The sequence below is a fragment of the Aedes albopictus genome, chromosome 3, assembly GCF_035046485.1.
Source record: "Aedes albopictus strain Foshan chromosome 3, AalbF5, whole genome shotgun sequence".
NCBI classification, from domain to species: domain Eukaryota; kingdom Metazoa; phylum Arthropoda; class Insecta; order Diptera; family Culicidae; genus Aedes; species Aedes albopictus.
Window position 1 is genome coordinate 139,300,615 of NC_085138.1, and position 12,890 is coordinate 139,313,504.

General features: G+C 44.4%; 1 protein-coding gene across 2 annotated transcripts in view; it reads left to right on the top strand.

Annotated features, from left to right (window-relative positions):
• The window catches only part of LOC109408408 (helix-loop-helix protein delilah), a 172,183-nt gene that overhangs the window by 97,549 nt on the left and 61,744 nt on the right, over positions 1 to 12,890 (top strand). The window contains exon 2 of one of the 2 annotated variants that reach the window (XM_062861152.1): positions 241 to 8,768. In XM_062861152.1, the coding sequence (XP_062717136.1) occupies positions 4,286 to 5,473 (1,188 nt within the window). In that variant the 5' untranslated portion in view covers positions 241 to 4,285 and the 3' untranslated portion in view covers positions 5,474 to 8,768. Of the gene's footprint in view, positions 1 to 240; positions 8,769 to 12,890 lie in introns of those variants that run through there. The other variant, XM_062861153.1, reaches the window with a different exon arrangement.

A 12,890-nucleotide genomic window follows, 5' to 3' on the forward strand; every position in this document is an offset into this window, starting at 1 on the left:
CTGGCTGCTTGCGTAAGACCCTCAGTGCCGAAAGGAAGGACACTGAGACGTGGGGAGATGGACCCTTCCTTTCTTTATGGGCCATTAATGAGAGTGGCCTTCTCGAAATAAAACGAAAATCCATTATACATTTTTTCCTTCTTTTTGGTTTATTTTCCTTACTTACAGTTCGAATGTGTCGTCTTTCGATTGAAAATGTCTGATTTGTGTTGTTGTTTTTTCGTTCTTGTCTGTTCACAGGTCCCTACTTTCAATAACAGGCCTACGCGGTACCGGAGTTGATAGCAGCAAGTGCAGCTGAATCATTATGGTGAGTAGTAGTAGTTCAAGGGATTTGAATTATCAGTGATCGTGGGTATAGCAGTCTCATAAGCTGTTTATTGGAATCAATGCTACAATCCACATACGCTATCCTGTGTGAGTTTTTAGCATTTTATCGGTGTTACATCTGACCGCTTCAAGTGCCACTTTACTCAATGATCCAAAGATCAATGCAGTCGGTGTTTACCGACAGACATAATCATTTGATTGCCCTCCGAACTGCCCATGATTTAATGAGCAATCCACTTGAACTGGAATCTCAAATGGCGACCTGCACGTAACCTCACCAGACTACCCCCTGCCCCTCCGCAATGAACACGAGCTACAATTAACTCAACGATATTACACGCATGCGCAAAGCTTTAACGACCGCCTCAACCACAACCGCTAGGTCGACTTCATTATCACCCAAATCCGTAATAATCGGTCTCACTCGATAAAATTGATTTCACACTCTGTCGGGTACAAGCCGACAACCACGACACCGCACCGCACCTTACCCAGTCTGATCTATTGGTCTCAATCCGAACAAGTCAATCACCGGTCATAATACCGGCGGAGCGTCTATTAACTCAATTTCGAGGAAAATACCCTCTCTAACACGTGTGGCGGGACTTACACTGCAGCAGCGCACGTGCTGTTTGTTACACGGACCCTCCTAATCCCCACGGGCCGCCGAGACCAATTGGTTTCCAATCCATGAAGTCACGCAGCGCAGTCGGAGACACTACCTGTTTCTTATAATAGAACCCCAATCAACTAACTGACGATGGCATGTGTCATTCATTCCGGCGGCAGGGTGTACTTTATATCACTTGCCAGTTGCTGCCGCCGGCCGCCGAGATGCCTCCCGGTGTTGCGCGACCAGAGCGATGACGTTTGGATGTCTTCATCTCTTCCGTTTGCTGGTTGGTCGGATTGAGTGGACTGGGGGATGCTGGAAATACACTGAGCGAAATGAGAATGGCTTCATACAAGTGTTCTTACATTATATGGAATCTGTTTTGCATGTTCCATCTTCTGTATCTATCTCCTTATTACCTTATTTTCTCTATCTGCTCTATCTAACTATCATCTGATTTGTATGCAGAAGGTCCCGGGTGCAATCCCTGGCCCGTCCTTTACTCCTACTTGTGTCTTTCTATCTATTTTCTCTATACTCTCCTCTCTATATATACAACTCATGTTGTGTATCCATAAGTTCATAGCTATCGCTAGAACCAGAGGCTCTACCCCATTTGGCATAATACCGTTTGGTATAATGTCATTTGGTATAAAATCCATTTGGCATAACAATAATTATTCACATTCTTACCAAGAAGGTTAGGTAGTGCAGCCTGGGCACTGTTGTACTTCTGACTTCAGCTAGATTAAGGAGGTACGACTCGAGTGTCTGTTCACCAAGGAGGTGCGGCTCTAACAACGTCTGTTCTGGCATCCAGCGGCTGAATAAGAAACGCTGCACCACGCCCAGCTAGATCCAAGGTGGTAGCCCCATCAGTGTGGTTGTCCCAGTGTTGGTTGGGACGTTAAACAAAACTGGCACGATGGCCCTCCGGCGAGACAGGAGTGTTGGCGTAGGCCCAATAAGTCACCCGTAAATATCCCCATTGCGAATAACATAGGAGAAAATACAACTCGATACAATCGGCAAAGACCCACGCGACGAAATAAGGACTACGATTGGAAACTTGGAACATGGAATTGCAAGTCACTAGGTTTCGCAGGATGTGACAGGATAATCTACGACGAACTACATCCCCGCAACTTCGACATCGTGGCGTTGCAGAAGCTTTGTTGGACTGGACAGAAAGTGTGGAAAAGCGGGCATCGAGCGGCTACCTTCTACCAAAGCTGTGGCACCACCAATGAACTGAGAACAGGATTTATGGTGTTGGGCAAGATGCGACAACGTGTGATCGGGTGGCAGCCGATCAACGCAAGGATGTGCATGTTAAGAGTTAAGGGCCGTTTCTTCAACTGCAGCATCATCAACGTCCACTGCCCACACGAAGGGAGACCTGATGACGAGAAAGAAGCGTTCTACGCGCAGTTACAGCAAACATACGATGGTTGCTCGCCGCGTGACGTGGAAATCGTTGTCGGCGACATGAACGCGCAGGTAGAAAGGGAGGAAATGTACAGACCGGTAATCGGGCGAAACAGCCTGCACGCCGTATCAAATGATAACGGCCAGCGATGCGTAAACATTGCAGCCTCCCGTGGTATGGTAGTCCGAAGCACCTTCTTCCCCCGCAAAGATATCCACAAAGCCACCTGGAGATCACCCGACCATCAAACAGAAAATCAAATCGACCACGTTCTAATCGACGGTAAATTCTTCTCGGATATAACCAATGTCCGCACATACCGCAGTGCGAATATAGATTCGGATCACTACTTAGTCGCTGTATGCATGCGCTCAAAACTTTCGACAGTTATCACCACGCGTCCAAGTCGAACGCCGCGGCTCAACATCGAGCAGCTGCGTAACGTAGAAATGGCTCAAAACTACGCGCAGCAGTTAGTAGTGGCCCTACCAACCGGCTGTTCGAGTCCGTATGAAGTTGATCATCAATATTAACTTCTTTTCTCGATCAGCCTAGATAGCTGTGTAGTGTCGGTAGCGATTGTCTCAATTGGCTAAGAATAACACTACGGACCGCCTGTTCCGGTGGTAAGAATCCACCAACAGGTGACCCCTAATTCATGGTGTGATGCGGCTTTATGCTTACCGTGCCTAGGAATGAATGGCTAGGGGGGTTTAATAAAAATCTAACCGCTAACGGAGCCTGTGGAGTACCAGGGCGCCCTCCACAGTATGTAGCTCGCTAAACGGAGCAATGGTGCAGTGGACCTTGTGTTTCTCCGAGTCAATCAGCTGCCCTTCTTTAGTCTCACTTGAGGCTAAATAAGGGCGGGATTATGAAGATGTTGTTAATTAGTTTAAATTTTCACCTATATGGTTTCGCATTATGCGATTTACACAGTGCATTCTGTGCAACCTCGCCTTTGGCGTTTTCCAATCGATACCGATTTGGTTTTATTGTTGCTGTCAAGCATGGGAAAACTCATTCGCTCATCCGAATGCTAGCGATGAAAAATAACAAAAAGAACGCCAACAACCCAATGCTGAGTGAGAGCACGGCGCACTAGGAACGAACGCAACACGAACGGCTCGCCATCGACGCCACCGAAGCGAATCAGGAGAGAAACAAATAGAGTGCGAAATAAATCAGCTTGCATCGGTGTATACGACAAGAACGTTCGCTCTCTCAACTACCGAGTGGCATTCAGCTGATTGAATCAAAACGCACTCACTGATTCAATTCCCAGTACTGAATGCTTCCACTGAACGCCAAATGAACGTTCCAAAATGAATGCTCTCGCACCCGACTCAGAACGCAAACATTCGTTCAATCTTGGTTCGTTCGCCTTCGACACTCAGATTCGGTAGCGATTCATTCGGCCGTCGTTGCATGCGTCGCTCGGTGCTCGGCGACTGGCAAGAATAGGCAATGAAAGTGGAAAGATTTTGCTTGGCTGGGGGAGAAGCACACTCGCATCAGATTGTGCGTGGATGTGAGTGAGGGATACGCAATAAATTAATGATTTTTTCCCATCCTTGGTTGCTGTTCTTTGTTGTGCTGTTGTTGCGAAGAGTTTAATATTACCTAGTTTGGGTAGTGGCTACGGTTAGGATAGCTCAGATCAATCTTAAGCATAAAAGAACAGCAACGATCAATCTTTGCAGACTTATGCAAAATGGTACAGCCCAAGTGGCCTTGGTACAAGAACCTTACTTTCGTAAGAGAAATTTCTATCTAGGAAACCTTGTGAACCCGGTGTTTGCCACTTTCAGTAAACATGAAATGACAAACTCGCGTGTCATGCCACGAGCCTGTGTGCTTGTCAACAACGCAATAGTTGCTACACTCATCTCTGAACTAACCACCAGAGATGTATGTGCTATCACAATAGATGTATCTGTTGGAAACCTCAACAGGAAATACGTCTATTGTTCGGTGTTGAACCATCCCCTACGGATGCTTTCAAACAAGTCATCGCATACTGCACTTCAAAAGGCCTTCCGCTAATTGTTGGCAGTGATGCTAATGCTCGCCATATCATCTGGGGCAGCTCAGACATTAACTTGAGAGGCTCCAGTTTGATGGAGTACTTAAGTAGTACAGATCTTGCATTACTTAACATAGGCAACCGCCCAACCTTCATGGTATCTGCTAGAGAGGAAGTGTTAGATATAACGCTTTGCTGTAGCAGAATTAGTCACGAGCTGACCAATTGGCATGTGTCAGATGAAGAATCTTTATCTGACCATCGCTATATCTTTTTTGAACATTTAAATGTTACTTCGCAAACATTGCGTTCCAGGAATCCCCGGTCAACAAACTGGGATCTTTTTACTGATTTGGTTGCGGCCAAATTTCATCGATACTCACCATCCATTGACACTCCAAGTGATTTAGATTATGCCGTTGATACTACAACGACCTTCATCATGGAAGCTTTTGAAGAAGCATGCCCTCTACGGTCTGTGAAGATCACAAGAGGAACCCCTTGGTGGAACTCTGATCTGGCGAAACTCAGGAAACAATGTAGAAAGAGTTGGAACAGACGACGTTTGGCTGGTTCAGAGGCTTTCAGGTCGGCTTGCAAGGCCTACAGGAAAGCTCTCCGGTCTGCTGAACGATCCGGCTGGAAAAACCTTTGTACAAATGTTTCCAGCTTGAGTGAAGTCAGTCGGTTAAACAAAATCCTTGCGAAATCTAAGGATTTCCGGGTAAACGAACTTCGTTTGCCAAATGGCGATCTGACTTCCTCTGATGAGGAAGTTCTGGAATGCTTATTCAGCACACACTTCCCTGGATGTGTGGATATTACATCTTCGGATGAACCTGATATATTTTCTTGCAGTTATGATTCTTTAGCTTCGGCTCGGAGTATTCTAACTATAGAATCGATTGAGTGGGCTCTTAAAAGCTTTGCTCCTTTCAAATCTCCTGGGGCAGATGGGATTTATCCTATCTTGCTTCAGAAGGGATTTGATTATTTCAAACATGTTTTGAAAAACTACTTGTTTGCAGTTTTGCTACTGGGTATATTCCCAAATCCTGGCGGGATATTACTGTAAAGATGTTAAGTTGTAAAGTTTATTCCGAAAGTGGGTCGTGCGTCGTATGAAGAAGCAAAGAGTTTCAGACCTATCAGTTTGACCTCTTTTCTTCTGAAATGCTTAGAACGCATTGTGGATCATCACATCCGTGATGTTCATCTGGCCAACGTGTCTCTTCATGTGAACCAACATGCCTACCAATCTGGTAAGTCCACTGTGACTCTTTTACACAAGGTTGTTTACGATATCGAGAAAGCATTCGCTCAAAAGCAATCCTGTTTGGGTGTTTTCCTAGATATCGAGGGTGCCTTTGACAACGTGCCTTTCGATGCCATATTGGAAGCCGCACGGAGTCATGGTATATCTCCAATGATTTCCAATTGGATTCACCAAATGCTCAAAAACCGATATCTCTTGGGATTAGGAAATTGAGTGTTTGTGGATGCCCCCAAGGGGGAATCTTATCACCACTTTTGTGGAATCTCGTAGCAGATACGCTATTGAGGCAACTCAATAATAGCGGTTTTCCTACTTATGGTTTTGCCGACGACTACCTAACATTGTTAGTTGGTATGTGCATCAGCACCCTTTTCGACCTGATGCAAAACGCCCTTCAGGTAGTTGAGGGTTGGTGTCGCCAATATGGCCTTTCGGTTAATCCGAGTAAAACATCTATTGTTCTTTTCACGGAAAGGCGAAACCGTAATGGCGTTCGACCTTTGCGTCTCTTTGATTCTGAAATCGATGTGACTGAACAGGTAAAGTACGTTGGAGTCATTCTTGATTCCAAGCTTTCCTGGACACCTCACATTGAGTTCAGAATCAAGAAAGCTTGTATGGCCTTCGGGCAATGCCGGCGTACTTTTGGTACAACTTGGGGTCTAAAACCCAAGTATATCAAATGGATTTCCGCAACTGTGGTTCGGCCAATATTGGCTTGTGGATGTCTTGTGTGGTGGAAAAAGGGTGAAGTGAGAACGGTCCAATCAAAATTAGGCCATCTCCAAAAGATGTGCTTAATGGCGATGTCTGGAGCGTTCTCTTCAACTCCTATGGCAGCGCTAGAAGTTCTCTTTGACGTTGCCCCACTACACATTCATCTCAAACAAGAAGCACTTTCTTGCACTTACCGGTTACGGGTACTCGGTCTACTAGAGGAAACTCCTGTGAACCGCACATCAACACACACCTCGTTGTTTCCACTTTTGGTGAATTGGGACAAAATTGTCCTTGCTCCAAGTGATCTTACAATTGCTTACGCATGAGCCATAAATAAATGATTAAGTAAAAATACAATTGCTTGTAATTTTCCATATAGGGCATTTTCCGAGATATTCCCTTCCCGGGAAGACATCTGGTTATCTGGAAAGAAGTATTTCAGAAGGCATCGTATGTTACACTGATGGCTCCCTTCTCGAAGGTCGAGCAGGTGCTGGTGTTTATTCTCGTGACCTAAGGCTATATCAGTCTAACTCACTTGGTAGACACTGCACCGTTTTTCAGGCCGAAATCTTTGCTCTTATGTGCGGAGTGCATTCCGCACTTCAGCAGCACGTAATGGGCAAAGTAATATACTTCTGTTCAGATAGCCAGGCTGCTATTAAAGCACTTGCTTCGGCCAACTCCAGGTCGAAGATAGTTATCGCTTGTCGAACTCAAATCGAGGAGCTGAATTCAGCAAACGCTGTTCACCTTGTATGGGTACCTGGTCATTCTTCCATCGCTGGAAATGAATTGGCTGATGAGTTAGCTCGCTCTGGAGCATCACATGACTTCATTGGCCCTGAGCCAGCTATTCCGATATCGAAGTGTTGGATTAAGCTTCAGATTCACACCTGGGCTGTCACTCAACACAGACAATATTGGAATAGTTTGGAGTCATGTCGTCAAACCAAATTGTATAGTGCTGAGCCATCTCTACGGGTGGCAAAGTATCTAACTAATCTGTCTAAGCAGAATTGCAGCATGCTGGTCAAAGCATTGACTGGCCACTGCCGACTCAGCTATCACATGGCGAATATTCAGCAAGCTGATTCATTTGCCTGTGATAGCTGTGAATCCGATTATGGAACTTCATATCATTTGATATGTAACTGTCCAGTTTTCGCGCAACTGCGTTTCCGAGTATTCGGAAAACACTTATTAAGTGAAACTGACTTCAGAAACCTGAATCTTCAGGATATTCTGTTGTTCTTAACCCGCTGTGGTAAAGAGCTATAAGCTCTCTTTCGCTTTATGCGTTATTACAGTGCCCTTTTCAGGGCGCTGTTTGAACCCATTGTGGTACGCTTGTGCATAAGTACCCTCTTCCATGGTATTTTTCCTATTCCCCTACCTGTCCCTATCCCCATCCAAATCCTTTTTCCTTCCTTTTCCCTCAGGTAGATGATGAAATAGGCTGTTATTTTGGCGATGGCACAAATGTCCCAAATGGAGGATAACGTGCCTCTGGAGCTGGCCTTCTGATACCTGATACCTAGCAGTGGCCCTACCAACGGAAGAGCAGCTTGGCGCAGCTACACTTAAAGAAGGCTGAAGAGACGTCCGATCCGCCATAGGTAGTACCTCGGCTACAGCACTAGGTTTCGCGACTCCGAATCACAGAAACGACTCCCAAGTAACAATCAGCATGCCTTGTAGGTTTATTCATGTATTATCCTGGTTTTATACGAGCATGTCAAAAAGCTAGTTGTTCTAAATTAGTTTTATGTGGTAGTTTTTTACTTTGAACCTTTGGCGTTCCATAAAACTATCATATAACTTCTGCTATAAACATCGTCAGTTGAAGCCTTGCAAGTAGTCATAAATTGGTTTTATCACTTATTATATACCATTTCAATAAAACTTGCATTAGCGGTTGTTGTCGGAGAGATTTTTTTGTGTAAACAAATGCACAAAACTGTGAGGCAATGCATAAAACCTACAAAAGATTTCGTGGCCGTAACATAAACCAAAAAAATGCTGTGATAAAACCGCTAGTTCTATCATGAGCTCAGTTATGACTACCTCAGGAGGGTTAGCCTCTCTCTCTCTCTCTTCTTGGCGTAACGTCCTCATTGGGACAAAGCCTGCTTCTCAGCTTAGTGTTCTATGAGCACTTCCACAGTTATTAACTGAGAGCTTCCTCTGCCAATGACCATTTTGCATGCGTATATCGTGTGGCAGGCATGAAGATACTCTATGCCCAAGGAAGTCAAGGAAATTTCCTTTACGAAAAGATCCTGGACCGACCGGGAATCGAACCCGTCACCCTCAGCATGGTCATGCTGAATACCCGTGCGTTTACCGCCTCGGCTATATGGGCCCTAAGGAGGGTTAGCCCTATTGGAGGAATCATCAGGAACACAGAGTTTTATCAGAAAAATATGTCGCCTAGCCGGGATAATTTATGTAAATACTGAAAAAATATTACTCATTTTCATGATTTCACGTACAGCTTAAGATCAAATTAAACCATACAACACGTTTCCATCATTTAATTGTGTCAGAAAAATTGCATAATGTCTTTTTAACTCCGCTGTGTTGAAAAAACCTTTTTTGCACCCAATTCCACCGAGTAAATTAAATGCATTCAACTTCCAAATTATGCATAGTTTGTGTGGCGCACTTAGTTTTTGTCATTATCACAGTCACATTCACCACAAATTTTCCGTGGCATGTCTCCTGACACGTATTAAATAGGAAAACAAATCTGAATTCCATATCTGCATCTTTCCAATTGATGGCTGGATAAACAACTAAGTATAATTTATTCTGACGATCAAACATTGAGAGTGAAAAATAATCAAAATAATTATTTGACAAGTCAAATGATGGTTTTATTTAGAAGATTGATAAAACTATGATACAACCCGAAATCCTAAGCCGGTTTGCACACGAAGTCCTGTAGACCCTAATAAGACTGGGCCAACTAGCCAGAACGTGGGCTTATTGAGGCATACAAGAACTCGAGAGCATTTTCAAGTCGGCATTAATGGTTTTATGTTTAGGATTTTTGAATCGCTAAAAAACTTTGATAAAATTAAAATTGTTACTTGGGCTGGTACACCGGCGAATGTGAGCAGTCGAAAAACGAGAAGAATGCGGCATGGGCGAGAATGCTGCAACACCGTACGAGAGCGAATGAGGCACGTTACAAACAGGCACGGAACAGGCAGAACTCAGTCTTCCGGATGAAGAAGCGCCAGCAGGAAGAACGAGATCGCGAAGCGATGGAAGAGCTATACTGCGCTAAGGATACACGAAAGTTCTACGAGAAGCTGAACCGCTCGCGCTGAGGCTTTGTGCCACAAGCCGACATGTGCCGAGATAATCACGGGAATATTCTCACGAGCGAGCGTGAGGTGGTCGAGAGGTGGCGGAAGCATTACGATGAGCACCTCAATGGTGACGTTGCAAGCACCGAAGGTGGCGTGGCAATAGATCTAGGAGTATGTGCACAGGACGAAAGACTTCCGGCCCCTGACCTCCAAGAGATTGAGGAGGAGGTTGGCCGGTTGAAAAACAACAAAGCCGCTGGAGCAGATCAACTACCAAGCGAGCTTCTAAAATCCGGTGGAGACGCACTGATGAGAGCACTACACCGGGTCATTGCCAAGATTTGGGAGGAGGAAGTATTACCGGAGGAATGGATGGAAGGTATCGTGTGTCCCATCTACAAAAAGGGCGACAAGTTGGATTGCGGGAACTACCGCGCGATCACACTACACAGTGGCTGATTTCGTCATTTTAGCGCGCTAAATAATAACTTTTCAACTATGACGTTTAGGGATATAAATAAACCCCATAAGTTCCATAAATCGGCACCAACATTTCAAAAGGGCGTAACTGCATTTACAACCAATGCCTTCTCACAAAGCTGTGGAGCGTATCCCATCCCTCTCGAGCAATCCACTAGCACAAATAGAAAGATAAAATCCTCCTCTTTCGATTAATGGATGTGAAGTGCGTGAGATGAATGAAATACGACCCACAGCTCTGTGAGAAGGCATTGGTTGCAAAAGCAGTTACGCCCTTTTGAAATGTTGTTGCCGAAATGGTTGTAAGTTTATATACAAACACCATCTTACAGTCTCTTACAATTCAATGATTTTGGCTTTCTAAGAGAGACAATTACTTGTACTTTCACATGCGTAATAGGAAATTTGCATATTATTGCCTATAGCTAAGTAACATATGCTTGAAATATGGCCCAAAAAACTATAAAAACCGTTAAAACTATTTTATTTTTCAAAATTAACGGGATGTCATGTTCAGCAAAATTGTGTATTTTACCATTATCTATAACTTTGTAGAACATGAGAAAATGTAAAATCAGTTATTAGAAAGTTATTGCGAAAAAAACCCTTTTCAATTTTCTGATGATAGAAAACGTAACGTATCTTGTAATGTCTGAAGGAGCACTTTAACTTCTGTGAAGTATCATAAAAAAAATCTCATGATAGTGGATTTCTGTTGAAGTTTCTAGGGATTATTTTTGGAGAAATACGTGAATTTCTTAGAAAAATCCGGGTAAAAATTCCTTAAAATATCTTTGGAGTAATATTTAACATAACAACACCTAGGGTGGATCAGTTTTCATTTTCCCAACTGTATTTCGATGTTTGAGCACATGTAATCAACGATGTAATGATTCCAGCAAATTACTGCTCCCAGATAAGCGGTTGACATTTGCTTAGAATTTATGTTCCCATTCAGCAAACCTTGTTCCAACAACATACCACTCATTCGTGGTCCCTTCCCCGTTGGAATTTTCCACCACACTTCTGCACATATTTTGATAGCTCTACCAACGCGACGCAATACTCGCCACCGAGACTGTGTCGTCGATCGTTCATCCCATCCCCGAATGAGACAGTCCCAGCCAGAGATGAGTAGCCGCCGATAAGAACCGTCCATTCGTTTTAAAAGCGTTAATTTGCTGCGCTGCTGGCTGATGCTACTTCAGACGGAGACGCACGTCAAGGTCCTGACATTCCTGCAATTGTCATTCGATTTATGACTCCGAAATTATGGTAATTAAGCGTTTTAAACAGACAACAGCGAGTAAGAAAAGAAAGATGCTGAGGCTTCGATCGGGCTGCGGCTGTCAGAAGTACGATCCTCCGTCTACATACACAAAAAATGTGTTAACATTTTATGAGCAATTGTGTAAAGCCCAAGAGTACAAGCAACGCGAAACCCGAAAGAAAACGACCTGTCAAGACGAAAGTGGACAGCACTTGGGGAAACTGATAAAATAATATGGGTAGGCATGGGAGTCCATCCAATAGGCTGGAACAAGGCCGCTGATCGAAAACGGGGAAAAGGTGTGGCGGCGACAAGTGAAGCTGCTGTGTGGTGCGCATCGTATACGTTATCAATTTCGCACGATCTTGGAATGCTGCTGAATAAATTTGCTCGGAATTGGACGTGACTAGATTTACAACTGTTTTTGGCACGAAATGAAGTAAGGGGTTTTTCGGTTTTGGAGAGATGGTAGGGCAGCCGTTGTGCTTCTGTTGGTTGGACGTAAATTGAGTTTTTAACTGCGTCTGATCATTTGATCGAGGGAAAGGGTGATTTCATTAATCCTTGTTGGTTAGGGTAGGATTTATGATACTTCTTCTCCTTCTTCTGTTGAGGCTATTGAGCACGGTTCGTCGCATTACACCTTCCAGAGCGATGCTGAAGAGTAAGCATGAGAGTCCGTCGTCTTGTTGATTCAAATGAACTGGATAGTTCACCCGAAATCCTTACGCTGTTCTGCACACCGTCCATCGTTGCTTTAATCAGTCTAGTCATCTAGTCATCCCAGGAAAGCCGTTTTCGTCCATGATTCTCCATAGCTCTGCGCGGTCGATACTGTCGTATGCCGTGATGAAGTCGATGAACAGGTGATGCGTTGGGACCTGGTATTCACGGCATTTCTGGAGGATTTGCCGTACGGTGAAGATCTGGTCCGTTGTCGACCGGCCGTCGATGAAGCCGGCTTGATAACTTCCCACGAACTCATTTGTTTTAGGTAACAGACGACGGAAGATGGTCTGGGATAGCATTTCGTAGGTAGCATACAAAATGGTGATCGCTCAGAAGTTCTGACATTCCAAATGGTCGCGTTTCTAGTGAAGTGCAGATTACCACTTCCTTCCACTCCTCCAGTAGCGTTTCGGTTTCCCAGATCCTGACTGTCAACCAATGCAGACAGGTGTCCTTTTTAATTTTGGAGGTACTAATTAATGCGGCTTTTTGACCGGAAAGTTTCATCTCAAATCTGACAGGAGGGTGCTTCCAGCATTTGCTTGAAATGCGTCTATACAAAATTCTTCGAACCCTTCTAATTGGATCAGTAACAGCTCAAGTCATGCTTGCAAGCACGCGTGCTCCGTGCAATTCCGTAAAGTTCAAAGAATGCCTGCCTATGCTTACTGGAGCAAAGCAAATAAACGACCGACAT